This window comes from Canis lupus, chromosome 6 (assembly GCF_011100685.1).
Source record: "Canis lupus familiaris isolate Mischka breed German Shepherd chromosome 6, alternate assembly UU_Cfam_GSD_1.0, whole genome shotgun sequence".
In the NCBI taxonomy this organism is placed as follows: domain Eukaryota; kingdom Metazoa; phylum Chordata; class Mammalia; order Carnivora; family Canidae; genus Canis; species Canis lupus.
Window position 1 is genome coordinate 42687295 of NC_049227.1, and position 23198 is coordinate 42710492.

Consider the following 23198-nt stretch of genomic DNA (forward strand, 5'->3'; position numbering starts at 1 on the left):
GAGGGACACTCCCTTGGCTATCCAAAGATATCAGCAGTTCTGTGAGCTGTCAGGGTCATGTCTGCCCAGAGGGCCCACCTGTTCCTAACTCAAAGGTGACATTTCGGTGAGCATCAGTCCCGGGTTTGTGCATGACCCGGTTGCCCAGGCAGCCACAGCAGCTATCTGGCGCACAGGGACAGGACAGAGGGGGAGGGAGAGAGCCGTGCACCTGGATTATTCACAGTGGGGGCTTCAACCACACCTCCGGCAGGCTTCCCCAGGGACACGTTGGCATGATCTATGTACTCCCACAGCAGCGCTGAGGCCCCCACACAACTCTGTGGGCCCTGAGCCCACAGCTCCAGAACAGGATTGGAGGCGGAGCAGAGGTGGCTGGAGCCTCACCTAACATGTAAGCTTGTGCAGGGGGCTGCTCAAGTCCCAGACCCAGCTGGGGGACGTCTACCAGGAGCAGGTGCAAGAGCCGGAGGCCTCAGTGGTAATACAGCTGCATGCACACCCGCAGGCTGCAGGGGCCCAGGGACTTCAGGGCCAGGCTGCCACCTATGTCAGACAGGGTATGCACGGATAAGAGCCCGTGGTGCTTGGGGAGCCAAAGTAGCCTGTCCTCTGCTCACCAACCTGTGCTCCCCAGCATGAGGCTGTGTTGACCCAAGGAAGGGGCATCTTTTACACAAAGCCACTCAAGAAGCCAACACGGCTCTGCCCAGGGCACATGGGTGCAGACAAGGAGGCCCAAGGCCAACGAGCTATTCAAAACCCTGGTTCCAATTCACTGTTCACTGACTTTTGGGAAAAAAAGCTTATGCTTGGTGTTTTGATTCCCCTGTTGCAAGCTGGAAAGTAGCTTGCCTGGTCTGGTGTACATTTCCTGTGAGCTGGGTTAGTTCCTGTAGACTAGAGTCGGTTCCTGTGGACTGATCATCTCTAGGTGCTCAGACGGATTGAGCATCTAACCTGCAGGACCACCCCCCACCAGCAGCCTCTTGAATCCCGTGTCCATCTCCATCTTGACCTCTGCTAATATATTTATCCTCCTAAGGCCCTCAGTGAGTACCGTAAAGGATTCTCTCCTCCCTTCTCCTCCCCTCTTTCCACCACTTTCCCAGCACCAGCCTCCCTCCCAAGCAAATGTCTTTCCTGGGATGCCTGGGTGGTTCAGTGGTTAGCATCTGCCTTTGGCTGAGGGCATGATCCTGGGGTCCTGAGATCGAGTCCCACGTTAGGCTCCCTGCCTGGAGCCTGCTTCTCCTTCTGCCTAAGTTTCTGCCTCTCTGTGTGTCTCTCATGAATACATAAATAAAATCTTTTTAAAAAACAAAAATAAAATGTCTTTCCTGAGTCTGAGATGTGATGGTAATGGATACTATCCATTCTCCACCATGGATATGTAACATTTTTTTACTTCTGTTTGGATCCTACCTTATTTCAAAATAATTTTAGGCTGCTGGTAGGAGTAAGCACACCCCTGTCCAAGTCATAAGACTGTTGTAAAAATTAAATGTGGAACATTATCAAACACAATACAAGTGTGATGTTGTTGCTATTTTCTCCAAAAGGACTTAGCCCACCCTAGTCTGCCCCCCTCCACTAGTAGAGTTGCCAATGGTAACCCCAAAACTTTCCAAGTTCTCTGAGCTGAACTCAGGCCTGATGCATGATTGCCTCCTCCTCCACCACCTTCCACTATGGCTTCAAAAGTTCCATAGATGCATTGAGGGTTTTCTGTGTGTTGGTCAATGTGCTAAGAGCTTTAAATGTAGCATTGAATGTCAACTTAGTAGACTTTTGTTGTCCCCATTTTTTTAAAAAAGATTTTATTATTTATTTGAGGGAGGGAGGCAGAGAGAGAGTGTGCACAGGCATAAGTCGGGGGAGGGGCAGAAGGAGAGAGAGGAGCAGACTCCCCACTAAGCAGGGAGCTCCATACGGGGCTCGAACCCAGGGCCCCTAGATCATAACCCAAGCCAAAGTCAGATGCTTAAGCAACTGAGCCACCCAGGTGCCCCATTCCTATTTTATAAATAAGAGGACTGAAGCTCATAATTCATATAATTTACCCATGATCTCGCAGGTAATAAGTGAAAGGGCTATCCCACGAAATGGTGATTTTATCCCCAGGAACACAACTCAGATGCCTCCCTGGCAATGTGTGGATTGGGCCAGGTGTAAGGCAAAAGGGAATGGGGGGTGCTCTAGGTGGCAACTGGAGCACACACCCACCTGGGGACATTCCCACTCTCGGTCTTTTGTCCAGCCATCTGACCATGACACTGTGGCCAGTTCTGCCCCCCTGTACCAAGGCTTATGCAAGTCCTGACTGCACCCTGCAAAAGCTGCTCTCTCCCTCCCCGCTGCCACCACCCAGGTCCTCATCACTCACACCTGGGATGCTGCAAAAGCCTCCTCCGTGGCCTTCCTGCCTCCAGCTTCTCCAGAGCCAGACAGCAGCCTTTCCCTGGGTACCCACTCCTACAGACACCAGCCCCACAAACACCCAGCACTCACTGGCCCACCCCACGGACCGTCATAGAATGGAAGGAACAAAGACTTTGCAGCCAGACGTTCAGGGTTCCAATATCAGCTCTGCTATTTGCTAGCTGGGTCACCTTGGATAAGTTCCTTAACCTCCCTGGCCCTCAATTTTCTCTAAGAGGAGCGTGAGGACAGTGGCATGCAGGTGCACTGACTGTGCTGCAGGAGAATGCATGGTGGACACAAAGCTGCCAACGGGTTGGTGCTCTCTCCCCTGGGAGCGTGGCTGCCCCCCCTGGGAAGTCAGAGGACTGCGGATTGGCCGCCTAACAGAGGAGCACTCAGCTCCCCACCCAGGGCAGCGTCCCACCTGTGAGACGGAGACCAAAACTCCAGCTACACGCAGTCTTGCGTTGACACAGAGAAGGCGTGCGTGTGGCAGGAGCAGGTGCTCTGGATCTGCGCGGCTTCCTCAGGGAGGCAGGAGGGCCCCCCAGCCCCCAGGCCCTGGGGAGGAGGGCTTTGCTCGCGGGCCGGTGCGCAGGGGGGCCCCCTCCAGACCCACAGGCCGCCCCACACAATACCCACCCCAGACTGCCCAGGGCTGCCCAATCTGGGCAGCTTTATTCTCATCTTTTTTTTTTTTTTTTTTAAGATTTTACTATTTATTTATCTACTTACTTATTTATTTATGAGCGAGAATGCAGGAGGGACAGGAACGGGCGGACACCATGGTGCGCTTGGAGCCCAGCACTGGGCTGGATCCCATGGCCCCAAGACCATGACCTGAGCCAAAATCAAGAGTAGGAGGCTCAACCAAGCCACCCAGGTGCCCCAACCTTATTCTCATCTTGAAAACAAAACGATTTGCCCAAAATTAGGTTAAATGTGATTTAATACTTAAGCCTTTTTTTTTTTTAAGATTTTATTTATTTATTCATGAGAGACACAGAGAGGCAGAGGCACAGGCAGAGGGAGAAGCAGGCTCCATGTGGGGAGCCCGATGTGGGACTCCATCCCCTGAACCCAGGGATCATGACCTGAGCCAAAGGCAGATGCTAACCACTGAACCACCCAGGTGTCCCAATACTTAATGCTTTATTGGAGTTTCTGAGAAATGAATTTACAAATGAAGCAATACTTTGATGGAACGAATGTTCTGTTCTGATGTAGGGTTTGGAAATTAGGATGACTGTCATCCTAACCAAACCATACCACCCCATCCCATGTGGGGGCACAGCCAGGACCCTCCCCTCCCCTCCCAGAGGAGCCACAGGGAAGGTGAAAGTTCTGTGACTGGTCAGGAATAGTCTCCTGGTGAAGAATTCATTGAGGGCCTGCTCTGCAGGGCAGACTGGACAAGGTGGGGTATTGCACTGTGGGATATTTATTATTTTGGTGGGAGCCTTTTTAAAAACATTTTATTCATTCATGAGAGACACAGAGACATAGGCAGAGGGAGAAGAAGCAGGCTCCCCATGAGGAGCCCAATGCGGGACTCGATCCTAGGACCCCAGGATCATGATGTAAGCCAAAGGCAGATGCTCAACCACTAAGCCACCAAGTGCTCCTAGTGGGAGCCTTTTAAAGCAGATCAGGTTTTTTTTCTTTTTTATATGCCCATCATGGGGCTCAAACTCATAACCCCGAGATCAAGAGTCACATGCTCTACCAACTGAGCCAGCAGCCATCCCTAAAGCATATATAATACATTTTTACTTAATAATTTATAAAATCTTGGATCCGATCATTTCATTCATGGGCATCTAGACTGACGGACTATCTATAAAGCATGTAAAGGTAATACTAGCTACTACTTATTGAGCACTTAGTATTTTATATCCAGAGATGGGATTGACTGAATGATTCCAAAATCAACCCTTGAAGACAGTGCTATTATCATCCCCATGAAATGGGTGAGGACCTAGACGCACAGAGAGGGGTATTAACTTGCCCAAGGTCACACAGCCAGAATAGCAGTGGAGCCAAAATGCAATCCCTGGGCGGTCTAACTCCAGAGTGAACACCATTAGCCATGACGTTAGGCCACAGTCATTCTCAAGAGAAGAGCTGTGATGATGAATTACGGTGAAGCATACCATGGGACGGTGAATAGTAATTAATATGTATACAGGCATACCTCGTTTTATTGTGTTTTGCTTAATTGCTCTTCACAGATCATGCGTTTTTTAAATAAACTAAGGGTCTGTGGTGACCGTGCCTCGAACAAGTCTATCAGTGCCATTTTTCCAAAAGCTTTTGCTCACTGGTGTCTGTGTCACATTTTGATATCTCTCGCAATTTTTCAGTTTTTTTTTTAAGAGAGAGCACGTATGACAGCAAGCGAGTACATCTGCAAAAGCCGGTGGGGAGGGACAGAGGGAGAGGGAGAGAGAGAATCTTAAGCAAGCTCTATGCACACCACAGAGCCCAACTCGGTCGATCTCAGGGCCCTGAGATCATGACCTGAGCTGAAACCAAGAGTCAACGCTTAACTGACTGCACCACCCAGGCATCCCTCAATTTTTTCATTATTTGTCATGGTGACCTGTGACCAGTGATTTTATGTCACTATTGTAATTGAGGGGCATCACAAACTGCATCCATATAAGGTGGCAAACTTAATAAATGTGCACACTCCGACTACTCCACCCACCAGCCTTTCCCATGGCTCTCCCTGGGCCTCCCTCCTCCGAGACACAACAATGTTGAAATGAGGCCAATTAATAACTCTACAAGGGCCTCTAAGTGTTCAAGTGAAAGAGTCTCACACTTTAAAGAAAAAGAAAGAGAGAGAGAGAGAGGGAGGGAGGGAGGGAGGAGGGGAGGAGAGGGGAGGGGAGGGGAGAGGAGAGGAGAACAGCCTTACTGCTGATATGGAGAAAGTTTTGGTGATCTGGATAGATGATCAAACCAGCCACCACGTTCGCTTCGGCCAAAGCCTCTTGTAGGGGCTAATGCAGCTGGCGACTTCACCTGGAAGTCGGTACGCCTGCACAGTGCAAAGGTCCTAGGGCCCTTGAGAATTGGGTTAAATCTACTCTGCCCGCGCTTTGTCAGTGGAGCAATGAAGCCTGGAGGACAGCACATCTGTTTACAACATGGTTTACTAAGTATTTTAAGCCCACATTTGAGACCTGCTGCTCAGGGAAAAAAAAAAAAATCCTTTCATAATATGACTGCTGACAATACACCTGGTCGCCCAAGAGCTCTGATGTCAAGATGTGCAAGGAGATGAATGCTGTTTCGTGCCTGCCAACACATCGACCCTGCAGCCCACAGATCAAGGAGTCATTTCAATTTTCATGTCCTACGACTTAATGAGAATTGCATGTCGTCAGGCTGTAGCTGCCTTGGCCAGTGACTCCTCTGATGGATCTAGGTAAAGCAAACTGAGAAGCTTCTGGAAAGGATTCACTCTTCTAGACGCCATCAAGAATATTTGTGACTTGTGGGAAGAGGTCAAAGATCATGAACAGGAGTTTGGAAGAAGTGGATTCCAGCCCTGATGGCTGACTTTGAGGGATTCCAGACCTCAGCGGAGGAAGTAACTGCAGATAAGGTGGACACAGCAAGAGAGCTAGAACTAGAAGAGGAGCCTGGCGATGAGGCTGAACTGCTGCAGATTCAGGAGACAGATGAGCTGCTTCTTAGGGAGTAAAGACAGTGGCTTCTTGCAGTGGCATCGACTCCTGAAGATGAGGTGACGGTTATTGAACTAACATCAGAGGATTTCGAACAGCATATAAACTTAGTTAATAAAGCAGCAGGAGGGGAGGGGGCACCTGGGTGGCTCAGTTGGTTAAGCGGTGGTGGACTCTTTATCTCAGCTCCAGTCATGATCCCGGGGTGGAGGCCTCAGGGCCAAGAGATCAAGCCCAGCATCGGGCTCTGGGCTCCGTGCTTGGCGTGGAGTCTGCTTGGGATTCTCTCCCTCCCTGCCCCTCCCCCTGCTCGTGCTCCCTCTCAATAAATACATTAAATTTTAAAAATAAGGGGATCCCTGGGTGGCACAGCGGTTTAGCACCTGCCTTTGGCCCAGGGCGCGATCCTGGAGACCCGGGATCGAATCCCATGTCGGGCTCCTGGCGCATGGAGCCTGCTTCTCCCTCTGCCTATGTCTCTGCCTCTCTCTCTCTCTCTCTCTCTCTGTGTGTGACTATCATAAATAAATAAAAATTAAAAAAATTAAATTAAATTAAATTAAAAAGTAGCAGGGCTTGAGAGGACTGACTCCCAATTTTGTTTTTAGATATTTTATTTATTTGACAGAGAGAGAGAAAGCACAAGTAGGCAGAGTAGCAGGCGGAGGGAGAGGGAGAAGCAGGCTCCCGGCTCAGCGGGGCTCCATCCCAGGACCCTGGGATCAGACGCTTACCAACTGAGCCACCCTGGCGCCCCTTGACTCCCATTTCTGAAAGAAGTTCAACTGTAGGTAAAATGCTATCAAACAGCATCGCTAGCTACAGAGAAATTGTGAACTGCCACCGCCACCGGCCTTCAGTAAATACGAGCAGGATCAGTCGGCAGGCCTCAACACCCAGGCAGGACCCTCCACCAGGAAAGAGATTAGGACCTGCTGACAAGTTCAGGTGATGGCAAGCATTTTTGCAATAAGGCACTTTTCAATCAAGGTATGCATTGTTTTCTTATACATATGCCATTGTATTTTTTACATATTCTCTACATATGCTGCATTTTAGACAAAATGCTATTGCACACTTTACTACAGTATAGTGTAAACATAAGTTTTGTACACATTGGGAAATGAAAAATTAACTCCTCACTTTATTGTGATATTTGCTTTCTTGCAGTGGTCTGGAACCCAGCCTGCAACCTCCCTGAGGTATGCCTGTATTTATAAAGGGTATCTTAATGACATGTGGAAGGACTTATGTCAAAGTATCTTAGGAACGCAAAATTACACATATATGATCTCAACTCTAAAATGTCTTCTTAGAAAAGAGCTGAAAGGAATTTATACATGCATATTTAAGATATATAAAAGGGCACCTGGGTGGCTCAGCCAGGCACTGGACTCTTGATTTCAGCTCAGGTCATGATCTCAGGGTCATGGGATCCAGCCCCACATCAGGCTCCATTGCCGAGCGTGGATCCTGCTTAAAATTCTCTCTCTGGGTGACAAAGCATGAGAGACTCCTAACTCTGGGAATCGAACAAGGAATAGCGGAAGGGGAGGTGGGCGGGGGGATGGGGTGACTGGGTGGCAGGCACAGAGGGGAGCCCTTGACATGATGAGCCCTGGGTGTTATATGTTGGCAAATCGAACTCTAATAAAAAAATAAAAACGAAAAAAAAAAGCTTCTCTTCTTCTCCTTCTGCCCCTCCCCCAACCCCATTCTTGCATGTGCGCTTTTTCTAAAGAAAAAATACATAAGTAAAAATAAAATACTTAAATATATCTCAGACATGCAGATGATCAGCAAATAGTTATTGAACGTGGTAGACTCTTGAGTGGGCTTTTTTTTTTCCTTCTTCCCATTTTTCTCTAGTCTCCAAATTTCTCCAAAGAAAAACTATTTTCTTTTCAGAGAAAACTATTATGGCCTTGTGGTTTTGAAATTATTTGCTCTCAGTAAATGCTTAAAAGAAAAATTTCAGAGAAACTAAAAATCCAGAAGCGTTTTTTAAAAAGATTGAGAGGTTGTGAAGAAACTCTTCAAATTGGGAACACTAGGCCTTAGCACACCCCGAGAACATACAGAGAACGTGGAATGGATGGTTGGGCACACGAGGCCCAGGCGGGGCTGGGGGCCCTGGACCAGAAGCTCATGGCCTCCGACCCACGGCCTGCCACTCAGACCTCCCGGGCCTGTTTCACCAACCAAGAACCAGCCAGGGTGGCACAATCTCCGGGTTAGCGTTCTGCTCTCGGGTTTGGTTTTAGTATCTATCCACGAGTGGAACGAATTAGTACGTGATGCCTTCTGGAGGCCGACGGACCCCTGGTCTTGGCCAGGAGTGAGCCTGGTGGCCAGCGGCCCTCGGGAGAACTGCCCAGAGGTGCCTGGTGAGACGCAGAGGCGCTGTGCCCGGGAGAGGCCCGGGAGAGGCCCGGGAGAGGCCAGTGCACAGGAGGGGACGAAGCCTGCCTCCTGCTGCCTCACCAGGCCAATTCCTCACGCTCCTGCTGTTCCAGGGCTAACAGCTGGTGAAGCGCCAGCCCACCTACCTCCCCACTCAGCAGCTGCAGCAGCATCCACAGGCTTCTGTCACCAACCCCAGACCGCAGACAGCACAGGGCACATTCCACTCTTCTTCTTTACTCGGGCAACACACCCCAGCAACTTCTAGGCCCAAGGAGGTAGTCGGAGACCGTGCATCAAACACGAAGCGAAGCTAAGCTGCTTAAGCCTGGATTCCAAAGGCACAGGGTTGCTCCAACCCTCGTAAGAGAGCGTGCAGGTGGAACTTGCGGGTGTCCACACCACACCTTCTGCCTCCGTCAGAACCTCTGAGAGGAGGACCCGGAAATGGCATCTTAAGCAAGTTCCCCGGAAAAGCCTGATGTCCCAAGTTTGAGAACCACTGGCCTCAGGTCTGCTTGTGAGGGCAGACTCCCACGGTTACCCGAGGCTGGCAGTGAGGAAGCAGGAGGCGGAAGGAGATGCTAGCCGACACGTGGGTCTGACGGCCGTGTGCCCCAGACCGGGGGCCAAGTGTCCACTTCAGAGGGCCTGGGGAGCAGACGCATCCCCCGCGGGCTTCTCCGCCCTCCCAGCTTCCTGAGTGAGTCTCCTGCGTGCACACTCCTCAGCCAAGCCCCGTCACCCCCAGAGCGGCTCTGCCTCTGTCCACATCGCTCCTGGATCCACCCTCAGCCACCCCCACTGCCAATGGCTCCCTCTCTCCCGACAGAGATCCCACCTGCCTCATTACTTAAATAATCTTTATTTCTCATGCACTAGGAAAGATGGGATCGTATGAAACACTGCATTTCACAGCAAAGGCCTCTGACCAGAACACAACACAGGGGACCAGGTGGACTCAGGTCTGGTCAAAACTCGGGACCAGAGTGGGGATACCGCCCTCAGGGCTGCTGGCAGCTTCAGATGCCCCAGCTGCAGCGGCCCCGGACACAACACAGGGCAGCCGCCCCTCCCACAGAGGCACAGGGAGCTGACACCAGAGGAGCATGTGGACCAAAGAAGGGACAGGGGGGGCTGCTAGGCAGTGACTTGGTCAAGGCGGGGGTCTGGCACCTCCACGGCCCGAGTCGAGGGAGCCAGGGCTCTGCGCCCAGCTGTGCTCACCGCAGAGCCGCCGAAGGAGCTGTAGAGACCCCCCCGGCCCGTCTGCTCCTCAGCCACATACACAAGACAACATCTGCCCAGGCGGGACCCCAAAGGCTAGAGGGGCCAGCCCCCCTCAACCATCCCTAGCCCCTGCAGACACACTGACGCCCACAGGACAGCCAGACTTCGGAGGTTCCTGGGACAGGGCCACCGGTGTGGCAGCCAGCAGACCGGAGGCCATCGAGTAGCCGAACCAAGACCAGGGCAGGGCAGATTCGGGGCACCATTTTCACTGAGGTGGCATGGGAACAGAAACAGGTCGGAGACGTGCAGGACAGAACAGAGTAGAAAGGACACATGCAGACACAACAGGGTGGGAGGGGCCGGAGGCTAAAACGTGGTCAAGGTGCCGAGAGGCAGGGGACACGGTGGGCCGGCCTCACTGAGGCCCCGGGCTGGTGGTGACCCCGGCCTCCTCTGGGATGGTCTCCAGCATCTCACTCTGGACAGCCTGTGTGATGAGCGCCAGCTCCTGGCACAGAGTCTCGTAGCGGTAGCCCACACGGATGTCCGGCACGTTGGTACGGCGGATGTCATTGCCCTCGGGGCCCTCCTTGGTATAGTTGGGTCCCAGCCAGTGGCTCTTCACCTGCAGTGAGCACGGGTATCAGGCAGGGCTGCCGCTAGCTTTGAGGGGCCAGGGCCAGCATCCCTGGGACCCCCCCCGGATGCAGAGGGGAAGGCGGGCACCAGGCTGCAGGCAGGTGGGTGCAGTACCTTGTGGGAGAAGCCGCTCATGAGCACACTGTTGCGTGCCAGCTCACACATGTCGCAGGAGCTGAGCTTCCACACCTGGGTGGCAATGCTATACTCCTCCATCAGTGGTTCCTGCACAGGCCAGGTTCCCTCAGACAGTGCACGCGGACCTGCCACCCAGTCCCCACCTCGCATCCTGGTACCCATGCCTCCCCGCCACCCCCTCCACCATGGGATTTGCCACAAGACTGCTGCCCTCCACCAGCAGGGGGCAGCACCAGCCCTGTGACCCAGGTGCCAGTGTGGCCTTAGAGTCCCAGAACCATCGCGGACCTGGCCACCCTCTGAATTCTGACCTTGGTGAAGTGGAACTGCAGGGGATCATCCGTGGACAGCGAGACCATGAGACCACGGGACAGGTACTCAGGTAGTGGGTTCCGGTGGTAGCTGAGGAAAAGGCTGTTGTTGCTGAGCGGAGACATGGCGATGCCAATCTGGGCCAGGTAATACAGGTACTGCAGGACCGGGGCCTGTGTGGACGACAGTAGGGGAGGGCCTGTCAGGCAGCCTCAAGGCTGGGGAGGACACCTGGTTCTGGAGGGCACAGGATGCCGGGGGTGGGCAGGGAGTCTGGGCTCATGTACAGCCAAAATCAAGCTGAGGCCTCAGGGTGGAGGCTGGCGTGTGGCGGGACCCAAACTGGAGGTTTGGGGAGGAGAAGATAAGTTGCTGAAGAGGCTCAAAGGGTTGAGAGGAAGGTGAGCGATCGGGAGGGGAAGCTGTGAGTGCAGACCCTGACCTTGCGCAGAAGCAGCCCATGAGAAATGTTCTCCGCCAGCATGAAGGCTGACACCAGGTGGTGGATGGGCCCGGCTTCCCCACAGTGCGGCCTCAGTACAAACGTGTGGAAGCCCCTCTGCCTGGGGGCATAAAGACGGCCTTAGCTCCCATGCCCGGGCTTCTCAGCCCCCCGCCCCCAGTGATTGTGCAGACCTGGGACAAAGGGCCAGGAGTGGACTCTTGGCTGTGAGGGGGTGAGCCGTGGAGCCCTGAGGGCACAGAAAGAACTTGCTGGGTCAGGGAGTGGGGGACAAGAGGTGGGTCAGGGCTCTGGGGCCCCCAGGGCAAGGTGGGTAGAGACATCACACTGATGGAACAGGCACCTGCGCAGGTGGTTCAGCATGGCCATGTTGGCAAAGGTGTAGTATAGGTAGTAGGCGTAGGGTGGGTTGTCCTCCTCCACCCAAGCCTCGGGGAGAGGGCTCTCCAGGTTGAAGACGTGATTCTCGGGCTTAGACTCATCATCCACGCTGTCAAAGCCATCCACCTGGCACAGGTCCCTGGGGTCAGGCCCAGAGCTGTGGCTGCGCCTGAGGCAGGCCACCCCTTCCCCCTGCCCCCCCTGGCCTGGTGCTAGCCCCCCTCACGTGTTCCAAGAAGAGGTGCAGCTCTGGGTGGCTGGCAGGGTGCACGGTGGCCTCAAACAGTGGCAGGAAGATGTTCTCCAGCATCTCCTGGAAGTTGGCCAGCTGGCCCTTGGTGCGGTACACGTCGCTGCAGCAAGATGTGTGCACATAGTATGTACAGGTCAGTTGGCGTGGGAGCTTGGCCCGAAATCACGGAGGGCACTGGACACTGGGTGGGCCAGGCTGGGCAGGTTCCACACGTGGAACCAGGGGGTTCTCGTCTACTCGGAGGGCTCGGCTGGGACCGGGGAGGATCCGCCACCCCAGGTGGGCAGAAGGTGGGGCTCTCCCCTCGAATTCCCCCCCGCCCCACGGGCACCCCTGCTCCAAGGGACACTCACAAGAGGCGGGGCACTTGCACGAGCCAGCGCACATTGGGAGAGTGTACTCGGTGCTTCACGGCCCAGCAGGCCAGCTTGTCCCACTCATCCCTAGAGCGCCCGTAGATGGAGAGCCGCAGCTCCGCATTCTGGTATTTGCTCTCCTCCAAATCTGACATCACCTCCTGAAAGACACACAGGGGGTGATGTCACACCCACCCAGCCACAGCACCAGACTCCCGTGCGGCCAGGGGGAGGGCTGCTCACGGCTCACGCTTCCCCTGCACGCGGGCCTGGGCAGTGACTCCTCCTCACCTTGATAATGTGGGCAAAGTACTTTCCAGAAACCCTGTTGTCAGTCTTGATGAAGATCTCTCGGAGGACAGACTCCCCAATGGGGTTGTATTTGGCATTGAACTTGTCAAAACGATGGAAGGTGTTCCTGTCCTGGGGAAGACGGACAAGCCCAGGTCACCCCTGCCCCCGGTGTACCCAATGACCCAGTCCCTCGGCCCCTCCCCTGTGCCACCAGGACAGACCGCGTGCATGTCCAGCGTGTCCACACTCAGGTCATAAGCAGTGAGATTCATGCTCTCGAACACCTCCCGCAACGTCTGCTCGCGGCCCTGCTCCACATGCACGATCTCCTCCAGGTGTCGCTTCATTGCCCGTTTGATGAAGCGCAGCAGGTGCTTCTGGTTCATGCAGGACGAGGCATGGATGTGTGTGTCCACCTGGGGCAGGACAGGGTGGGCGGTTGCTGGGTTCCCTGGAGACTGGGAGGGCCCAGGGCTCGGGCAGTGGGACGAGAGAGGAACCTTCCACAAGGGAGGCCAGGCAGGGGCGCAGGGCCGGATGCAAGAGAGAGGACCCACCTTCCGGATGTTGTAGAAATCTCGGTGTGGCACCTTCTTCTGGGCGGCCAGCTCCTTCATCTCGTTGAGCAGCACGTGCATCTGGAATTTGGAGCTCAGGTACTGTAGCCGGCGGTAGCAGAAGGACTTTCTGGGCAGGGAGAGAACAAAGGGGGGGGGGGGGGCTCTGGGCCACACAGACACGCCTTGGGAGGGCCTGGGTAGCAAAGCAGAGGGGGGCAGGAGAGGGGTACACTGAGGCAACAGATGGAGGGAAAGTCTAGGACTTGGTGACCATGAAGGTGGTAGGAGGTGTCTGTGGCAGGGCTGGGGCTGGATGGGCCAGGAAGCCAAGTGTCTGGGACAGGCGGGGACTCACATAGGGCCATTGATTATCAGGGCCATCAACACATTGACATCTGCCACGAATTCCTGCAGGTCAGGGTACGGCAGCTCCACCTCTGAGCAACTGGCAGGTAAGCAGAGCTCGGTGAGGAGAGCAAGTCACGTCCCACAGACCCTGCTCAGCCAGTGCAGTCCCCACACAGCTCCCCTCTACACACCCTCCCAAGCCAGGGTACTCCCCACACCCGCTTACTGCTCATCGGCTTCCCTGCGGGTGTAGACATGCACCACGCCCTGCACCATGTGCAGACCCAAGCCCAGGTCCCCAGGCATGGTGCTTGGCTCACAGTACTCGTATGGGTGCTGCTCCAGCGCAGGGGGGTGCACCGGGGCATCTGCAGGATGGGGAGGGTGGAGTCAGGGCCAGGGATCTTCCAGGCCACCTGTTGCCTGGCCCAGAGGCCCCACGGAGGGTGGGAGTTCCTGCCCGTTTCCACCCACCATGTGCCGAGAGAGGTGGGAATAAGCCTGGGTGGGAAGCCGCAGGCACGGTGGAGGCTCCTGGGCACCAAAGCTCGGGGAGTCTGGGACAGCAGGGTACTTGGAGTAGGGCAAGGATGGGGGGTCCCACCAGCGGACACAGGGGTGTCAGGGCCCTGCTCGTAGGTCCGCGTCTCCAGGGGCTTCTCAGCCAGCTGCTGCAGGTACCGGCGGGTCGTGGGGCAGAAGCTCTGCAGCGACAGGGCCATGTACTTCTCCCGGATGAAGAGCGCCCGCACCACACTCTTGGCTGCGTCCAGCAGGTCAGTGAACGGCACCTGGAGACAAGGACACGGGGCTGCTTTCCTTGGTCTCAGCCCCAGACTAGGCTCACTTCTTCCCCCAAAGCCTGACCCTAGAAACCGTGTATCAACCAGTTCCCAGCCAGACCCTGTGCCCCTCCAGTTTTTGGAAAGAGAAATGCCTCCTCATTTAGCTGCACCCCATTCCCAGGCTAGGGGAGCCCACTGGTACACCGAGTCAAGGGGTGGTGGAGACCCAAGGCCCACACTGACCCCACACTTCTCCTCGCCAGAGATGGTGACCCGCTGAAATTCTCGCTCTAGCACCACGTCTCTTTCCCGTAGGCCCCGGTCGCCTTGCCCCTCACCCTTCTCCTTGTAGAGCCTATAGGGGGACAGTCCAAGGGAGGGGGCTGGAGCCAGCAGCAGGACAGGCCCCAACCCATCCCCCACCCCCCTCCGTGCCCCTCCGCCCTCCTCACTGGAGGTCTGAGTCACTGTCTGTCTTCAGGAAATCTTGCTTGGCCCGAAGCAGGATGTCTGGCTCCAGCCTAGAATTGAGAGGGGCAAGACGTCAGTCAGGTGACAAGGGATGGCCCCTATTCTCGGGGTCCTGCACCGTGCTGGCTGCTGAGCACATGTTGGTCCTCGTGGCTGCATGGGGTCACAGAACCCTGCACCCACCCTGCACTGTGGGTGCTCTCTTGCTCTACCTTAGAGATGAGAAAGCACATCCAGAAGGTGAGTGACATGTTTTAGGCCACACTGGTGGGTAGAAGACAGAACTGGAACTCAACAGCCTGACTCCAAAGCCTGCACTTCACACGACTGTTCTATGCTACCCAAAAGAGGGGGCAGGATGGGACAGGGACAGAGACACGGCTCTCAAAGTGCCCAGACAGAGACAGGCACTGGGCACTGTTCTGTGCCTCCTACCTGCCCCGCAGCCATCTGGCTGTGCCCCCTCCGTCCCACAGCTGCCCGGCCGTGCCCCCCCACCCCGCAGCCCTCTGGGTGCGCCCCCTCCGTCCCACAGCTGCCCGGCCGTGCCCCCCCACCCCGCAGCCGTCTGGCTGTGCCCCCTCCGTCCCACGGCTGCCTGTGGACTCGGGGGCTGGGGCCTTACTTGACATCCTGGCTGATCTGCCTCTCCAGGCGCTGCCTCCGCTCCTCCAGCTGCTCAATGGGGCTCTCCTCAGGGAACTCGTACGGGGCGCTGCGGAGCTCGCTCTCAGCCAGGGAGCGGCTGAACAGCTCCTGGGGGGGAGAAGGAAGGGTCAGTGTGCCAGGCACTCGGCCGCCAGGCCCTCCCTCGCAGAGTCTAGGGATGGGGTGAGGGCAGCAGGAGCCAGAGGTACCTGGGAGAGGCTAGGGATGAGGGCACAGCCAAGCGTGAAGTAAGGGGACGGCTGAGATGGAGGGGTGTGGGGAGCAGAGACAGGGCATGGGGACAGCAGTGGAGGGACACAGGGTGAGGTGTCAGGCGATACCTCGGCGATCTCCTTGCATTTGCCATCCATTGACGTGCGTAGGTCGAGTGGGAAGTGCTTGAGGCAGGGGGCAGGGCCTGGCAGGGACCGGGCAGACTGCAGCGGAGGGGCCCCCAGCCCACCCCGAGCCTCTGTGGAGACAGCGATGCCAGGGTCAAAGGGTGGAGGGCAGGGCCTGTGTGCACTGGGAGCCCTGGGCCCCTGCGTGCCCCAGGCCTGTCCCAGACAGAGGCTAGGGCCTAGAGAGTGGGCAGTCCCTCCTCGGAGGCTGAGGAGTGGGCCTGCACGTGGCTCCCAAAGGACCTCACCCTCACTGTCTGGCAAGGGGCCCCTCACCCCCTGCAGGCTCAGGAGTGGGGGTCCTGAGTCAGCCTCGAGGGCCAGTGGATTTGCTCACTCCAGAAGTAAGAATCTGAATCCTGGACTAGGGGCGCTGCCTCAGTGAGCAGGAGACCTCCTACAGGCAGACCCACGTGTACATGTTCGGGTGTGCGCACACACCGCACACACACCTTAGTGCTCACTAAGGACCTGGTGGCTGTGCCAGCAATGCCTAGGCCGCAGCTTCCAGGGCAGGCAGGCTGGCCGGCCAGGATTAGACCTGCTTCTGGCCCCAGCAAGCCTCCTCTCAGAAACCCAAGGCCTGTGCCCGACATCCCAGACCTGCAGAGACCTACACTGGCTGCCACTCGGCTCTGAGCTGAGTGCCAGCCCCCTGGGGCAGAGGAGGAGAGGAAGTGCAGGACCTGCCTGGCAGCAGGACGGCGACCTCCTCCCCAGGGGCGTGCCTCTCCCCCAGGACCCCAGGGCTGCCAACACCGGCCTGGCCCCAGCCTGCCCCTCCCACTGCTGGCTGCCCCTCCGAAGGGAGCTGCCACAAACAGTCTGCGCCACTCAGAGGCCCCAGGATCTGGGCCGGAGGCCCCAGGGAGGGCCTGGGGAAGGCAGGCAGTTTCGAAGCCAGGGTGTCCCCACAAGGAGGGCGGCACTCCTCAGCGGCACGACCAGGAGGCTGGCAGTAAAGGCCGTGCGGGTGAGGGTGCTAGTCTCGGCCGGTCCTGAGCTCCCAGCCACCGCAGACCCTCCCTGGGCTCCAGCCCCACCCTCCCGGCTAGGAAGCTCTCCACACCCAACTGGGCTCTCCCAGACTGCTCTGAAGGTACTCCCTTCCAGCACCCTCCTTTCCCCTCTCCGCCGGGTCTCGGGGCCAGGACTGGAGGCTCTGCCCAGGTGGCGTGCACCTTAAAGTCTGTGGGCTCACTTCACGACCCCCCCACCCCCGAGTTGGGTTACAAAGCTGGACAAAGGGAGGAGGAGGGGCCTGCCCTGGATCTAGGATCCAGGACCCAGCTCCCCCCACCCACTCTCCCTAGTGCCTGTCTGGATCCTACCTGCAGAGTTCGGGCGGCCCCAGCCAGCAGCCCAGGGCCCCCTGCCCTCCGGTTTGCTGAGTGAAGCTGTAGCCAGTCCCCCAGGACAGCTCAGGGGCCGGCACGGGCTGTACCAAGTGCAGCTGCATGCAGGGGAGACCCTAGGATGGCAGTGAGCAGGGGGCTAGGGAAGCCCAGGGGAGCCAGAAATCAAGGCAAGGAGTATCAGAGTTGGGAAATGAAAGGAATCTCAGAAGGGAACAGGGCCTTAACCTCTCCAGTACCAGAGTGGAGCCCCCAAGGGGGTGGAGCAGGGTAGGCCAATAAGGCCAGGGCAGTCTGGGGGGGGGGTCAGGCCTCCTCCAAAAGCACTACCCTGGGGACTGGTGAGCGGGTAGGGCCAGGGTGGCCAAAGGATGGCGGGGAAGGAGGGGGGTGAGCAGCCCTCCTGTGTGTGCACAACACTCCCAGGCCAGCTTCCCCTGCCCGGGGGCCTTGTTTTGCTCACCACTGTCCCCTGGGGCTCGGACTACGGGGTCCCCTGGGACAAAGCATCTTCCAGGGTGAGAAGTTGGCTGGCAGTGAGGAAAGTGAGTCGGTCCAGATAGAGACCAGTTGCTGAGCTCCTCTGCTGCCCATGGGGGCTGACTCACGGCTCCCCAGGCCTCCAACCTCCTTTCTAAGCCTATCGCCAGGAACAAACTGTCCAGGAGGAGAAGTGTGGGAGATAAGGGACTAGAATTTGGAGGACTTGAGTCTGAGTCGGACTCTATACCCACCTACTAACGGGTCCCTGCCTCCCGGAGGCTTCAAGTCCTGTCTAGAGTAGGGTGATAAGCAGGTCCTGCCCTGCCTAGCCACAAACTGCCGTAAGGCTAATGGAGATACGGTCTCCAAGTGGTCCGTGAAACACCATATTCTGGGATTGTGAACTCCTGAGACCCTCCAAACACCACCTATAGTGCCACCTACCAGGGAGGATGGGAGGTTCTGCACCCCGTGCCGGCCAGCACAAGCCAGCAGTGAAGGGCAGGAAAGAGAACTTGACACAGGCAGAGATGGGGGGAGGAAGGTGACACTATCTCATACTCAGAAGAGGGCAGAGCAGGAAGAGAAAAGAAAGATGGGCACCTACTCCACACCCAGGGTATAAGCCAGAGCCCAAGGTCCTCACCTGCCCAAGAACCTTGACCCTACACAACTCCTGGCTGCTTCTAGACCCCGGCGGGGCAGGGGGGGGGGGGGGGGCATGGCCCACAGACTTCCATGGCTGGTCTCAGTCAGGTCAGCAGGAGTTGAATTGAGGGTCCTATTTTCAACCTCCTCTCTTAGCAGAGTGACCCAAGATCACAGAAACGCTGGGGTGACCTGGACAGGTTCCAGCAGCTGGAGCCATTCCTCCAGGCCCCTGCAAAGGGCTGCCGGGTTTCACTAGAGGTGATAGTAGTAGTAGTAGATAGGCAGTAGTCTCCACACTCCCTGAGGCCAGGCCTAGAACACCCAGCTTCCTGCCTGCTGCTCCCTTCCCCAGAATCTATGCCACTGCAACACACGCACGCACACACACGCACACACACACACACACACAGGAGCCAGGGGAGACTGCTCCCTCCAACCAAGGTCTTGCCACCCCATCTACCCTCTCCCCAGGAGCCCCCCTCACCCACTGCCAGGACCACCTCAGGAGAGAGGCAGGGACGTGCCCAAGGCTTTGACCCATAAGTCTCAGATGCTCTCACTGGGTGACCACCCAAAGATGTACAGACCTAGCCCCAGGGGACACACTCTGGAGGGCTCAGACCTGGCACAGAAAACAGACCCTCAGGACAGTACTGACCTCTGGTCAGTATTTTCAACAGCAGAAGAAAATACAGGAGGAGGAGGATCTGGCTATAGGTATAGACAGCTGCTGAGGAGAGGGGGAGAAGACACTGGCTTGACCTGGTCACCAGAATGGAGGCGGTCCTTCCTTAGCCACGAGGCCTGGGGACAGCAGACAGCAGGTAGCTGGCCCTCAGCAAGCACACACTCCAGCACCCACCAGGCCCTCAGGCGGATGGACACAGCCCCACCATGCTGCCTGCTCCAAATGATGCAGACATGCCTCCCAGAGTGGGAGCCAAACCGAAGGGTGCAGGAGCACACACAGGCAGGCAGCCCACGGCCCGGCCTGAGCCCCTAAAGCAGGCCTGGCCCAAGGACACCCCGTACTGAGGAAGCCCACAAGCAAAACCATGAATAGCCAAACAGCAGATGATGGATACAGTTGAGCCCCCAGCCCCTGGATGCCTGGCAGCGGTGAGTGTGCCCTAACAGCAGACGCCCACCCCACCCCAGGAAGGGTTTTGGAGATCTGGGGTCTTAGGAAGAACGAAGCACAGGAGGACGCCTGAGCCTGCTGGGCAAAGACACAGCCGCCAGCAGTGTGACCAGCCCACGAGCCAGTCAGTCCCACACATCTCCCTCTCCATTCACACACGCTCCACATGCAAACAGTCTTAGCACATCCACACGCTGACACGTGTGCAAACACACCTCTTGCGGCACCCACACCTGCGCTCATTCCTCTCAGAGGCCAGCAGCCGCGTCGCTGAACCTGTCACCTCCCACTGTACCTCCGTGTCCAGAGCACCTCCCTAGCCAGCTGTCCCGGGCAGAGGACTAGGAGGGGCGCCGCCCCAGGCAGGGTGCCCCAGGCAGGGTGCAGGACAGGGGCGGCCCCTCCGTCAGGACCAGCGGCCCGGGGCCAGCCGCGGGGGGAGACCGGTGCCTGGGGCTGGGCAGCACTCACCTGGCACTGCAGAGGCGGCCTGCACGCTGGCCAGCTTCTTAAAGGGATATTTGGCCTTGGGGCTGCCGGGGCCGGGTGGGTTGGATGCCATGGCTCGCGCCGCGGGGACGGCGGGGGCACTCGGAGGCGCACGAGCGGGGCCCGGCCCTGCCACATCCAACCCCTTCCTCCGCCCCGCCCCCAGCGGGCCGACCGGTGCAGGAAGCAGAAGCCCCGCAGGCGGAAGAGGCCCTGGCCACGATTCCTGAGGTTGTCTAGGCAACCTCGGGAGGGGGCCTCCGTCGCCTCCCTGCGCCCTCCCTCGGCTCCGCAGAGCCCGGCGCGCCGCGACTGCCGGCAGGCGGGCGGGGGAGGCGGGGTGGAGAGGGGCAAACCGGGAGGGGCGGGCCGGCGCCCAGCACCGCCCCGAGCCCTCCGGGGCCCTTGCCCCTCGCCAGGCCCTGGCGCCCCGGGGTCCGAGTCCAGCTAGCTGGTCCGGCCGGCCTGGGAGAAGGAAGACCATAAACGGGAGGCCAGCGCGCGCCCCAAGCTCGGAGCGCACCGCTCGGAGCGGCGGGCCCGGGAAGCCAGGCCCTCGGGGGCGCCGGGCCCCTCGCTCCGCCAGCCTCCGGGCCCCAGGGCTGGTCCAGCTCCGCGGGAGGGGGAGAAGGGAGAGCCCCGGCCCCGTAGGGAGGAGCCTGTCTTGGGAAATTCCACTGGCCGGCAGAAGCTCGCCTCCAGGAGGGCAGGGAGGCCAGGGGCAGGGGCTCCTGGGGCGCTTGGAAACGGACCCCGGCGACGGCGACTCGCCCGTGTCTCGGCGCTCGGGCTCGGCTCTCCCAGGCCCGCCCGGGAGAGGGCGGCCGCCTTCCCCAGGCCCGCAGGCCGTGCGGAGACCCCCACCCCCGCGGCACCCAGGCCCGGCACTTCTCGGAGCCTGAGCCCCTCCCCCGACGCACGCGCGCGGACACTCACCTGAGGCCATGCTGCCCGGGGCCCGCGGGGTCGGGGGGCTGCCCCGGGGGGGCCGCGGTCGCCGGGGAGCGGGGCGGGCCCGGGACCCAGACCCCGGCCAGGTCGCTCCGAGGACCTCTGCCCTGGCGCCGAGATGGATGGACTAAGAGGGTCTCCCCAGATTGCCCGGAGGCGGGACGCAGACCCGGGCCCACCCGGCCTCGAAGACCCCCGACCCCCGCTCTGTTCTCAGAGGCGAGCAGCCCACGTGCTCCACAGAGAGCAGGACCCGGAACTCGTCTGGGCTTCGCCGCACGCTGCGGGTGTTCAGGGTCGGACGGCCGTCGCCGGGCCCTGGGGGAGGCACGCAACAGGTGCGACCCCACCGCGGGCTCTCGGCGCCCCGAGCCTCCCGCCGCCCCGGGCCTCGCCGCTCGGCAGCCCCGCCCCCACCGGGCAGGCCCCGCCCCGAAGGCCCCGCCCCCGCCGGGCAGGCCCCGCCCCCGCCGCGTTCCGCTTCCCCGCGCCACGTGGGCGTCCGCCCCTCCGCAGTTGGCCCCGCGGGTCTGGGCGAGTCCTGGGCGTCAGCTTCCTCCTCGGCGACCTGGGTGGGGCCATCGCGCTCCAGGGAGTCACTGTGAACGTGAAGTGTCAAGCACCTTTGCTCCGTGCCTGGCACAAAGTCGGTGGGCAATGAAAGAACTAGAATTGTCGCAAGATTCATTCACTTTTAGAAATCCTACCCTGGCATTCTCACTCTAGTTCCTGTTTTCTTCCGGCGGGAGCTGATAAGCAGGGTGTGCCCTGAACTCTGGCTCCCCTTCCCGCATTTACTTCTGTATTTATTGGTTAAAAGCTTAGACTCTATACCCAGAATGCCTGGGTTCAATTCCGTACTCCGCCTACTTTGTGATTGACTTGGGAAAGTTAACTGGACTCTGTGCTCTATCTCTTTTGGAAAATGACTGTAAGAGACCCTGCTTTGTATGGTGTTCGTTAAGACAAATGAGTTCATGTAAGTCTAGTGCTTACTGGGTATCTACCCCAAGGATACAAATATAGTGATCCGAAGGGGCACCTGCACCCCAATGTTTATAGCAGCAATGTTCTCAATAGCTAACTATGGAAAGAGCCCAGATCTCCATCAACAGATGAATGGATAAAGAACATGTGATACATATATATACACAATGGAATATTACTCAGCAAAAAAAAAAAGAAAAGAAAAGAAAAAAGAAATCTTGCCCATTCCCAATGAAGTGGCTGGAACTAGAGGATATCATGCTAAGCAAAATAAGTCAATCAGAGAAAGATAATTATCATATGATCGCACTCATGTGGAATTTAATAAATAAAGCAGGATCACGGGGAAGAGAGGAAAAAATAAAAGAAGATGAAATCAGAGAGGGAGACAAACGATAAGAGATAAGAGACTCTTAATCAACGGAAACAAACTGAGGGCTGCTGGAGGGGTGGGGGTGTGGGGTGATTGGGGTAACTGTGTGATGGGCTTTAAGGAGGCCTGACTATAATGAGCACTAGGTGTTATATAAGACTGATGATTATATACCTCTGAAACCAGTAACACATTATATGTTAATCAAATTTAAATAAAAATTTAAATGTAAGTGCTTAGAACAGTGCCCGGCCTGTAGTTACTACTCAGTTAATAATATCTGTGTCTTATTCTTGCTATGACCTTGGCCTTGGTTCCCTGCTGACAGCCTCCCGTGGTGATGATCCTCCTAGCACTTATAAAGAAGTGGAGCTGGGCTGTTTGGGGAGACTGTAGACACCCCACCCAGGCAGCACCCCCATTTCCAGGTGACAGTGAATCCTACCTAAAGGGAACTTGCAGGGGAGCCCTAAGACTTCCCTGAACATAATTAAGTGTATTAACAGCAATTAATCTTTTTTCTATTCCTCCACCTTGTGGGAGCCTTTTGTCCCCCACACCCAGTTGTACTAATGCTGTTTGTCCAGTTCCTCCCAGTTCTCACCACCCCCACAGCCAGATTCCTCCCCAAACTCTGCCTCCCCCACCTTTCCCCAAGCTGGATTCTGGACCCTGAACCCAATGATCCATGCGTATCTGGTGTCACCTCTATTGATCTCTGTTCCTCAGCTCTGGGCAAACTCAAAAAACCATGGCCTCCATACACATGGGGGTGGAGGAGTTCACCTCACAAAGAAGCAATAAAACCAGTCAGAGACCATGTTTACCCATCAAATTAGCAAAGATTAAAGGGAAAAAAATCCTAATGCAGGCAAGAGTGCGGTGAGATGGGACACATACACTACTGTTGGACACCAACAGCGACATAATCTTTCTGAAAGCCATTTGCTTCATAACTAAT

At 57.1% G+C, this 23198-nt stretch overlaps 1 protein-coding gene and 1 long non-coding RNA gene across 6 annotated transcripts; both read right to left on the minus strand.

Annotated features, from left to right (window-relative positions):
• Window positions 1–5569: 5569 nt before the first annotated feature.
• On the minus strand, window positions 5570–7552 carry LOC111096349. The gene is made up of 2 exons (XR_005361033.1): window positions 7492–7552; window positions 5570–6170 (listed from the first exon to the last, which is right to left on the minus strand). It is a non-coding gene; the product is annotated as an uncharacterized LOC111096349 (long non-coding RNA).
• A 1818-nt stretch (window positions 7553–9370) lies between these two features.
• Window positions 9371–21282, minus strand: AMPD2 (adenosine monophosphate deaminase 2). Of its 5 annotated transcripts, none has more exons than XM_038541063.1 (18): window positions 20863–21282; window positions 15748–15878; window positions 15384–15514; window positions 14740–14808; window positions 14531–14642; window positions 14107–14293; window positions 13729–13870; window positions 13510–13599; window positions 13152–13281; window positions 12816–13010; window positions 12592–12723; window positions 12298–12461; window positions 11918–12044; window positions 11654–11817; window positions 11290–11410; window positions 10847–11020; window positions 10512–10622; window positions 9371–10383 (listed from the first exon to the last, which is right to left on the minus strand). In XM_038541063.1, exons 1-18 carry the CDS (start codon window positions 20870–20872, stop codon window positions 10174–10176), a joined length of 2400 nt encoding a protein of 799 aa, XP_038396991.1. In that variant the 5' UTR covers window positions 20873–21282; the 3' UTR covers window positions 9371–10173. The 5 variants fall into 5 exon arrangements, 4 of the variants coding, with proteins under 4 accessions (XP_038396991.1, XP_038396993.1, XP_038396992.1 ...); XM_038541065.1 differs by lacking the exon at window positions 20863–21282 and adding an exon at window positions 19909–20101; XM_038541064.1 differs by lacking the exon at window positions 20863–21282 and adding an exon at window positions 17139–17263.
• Window positions 21283–23198: the final 1916 nt, after the last annotated feature.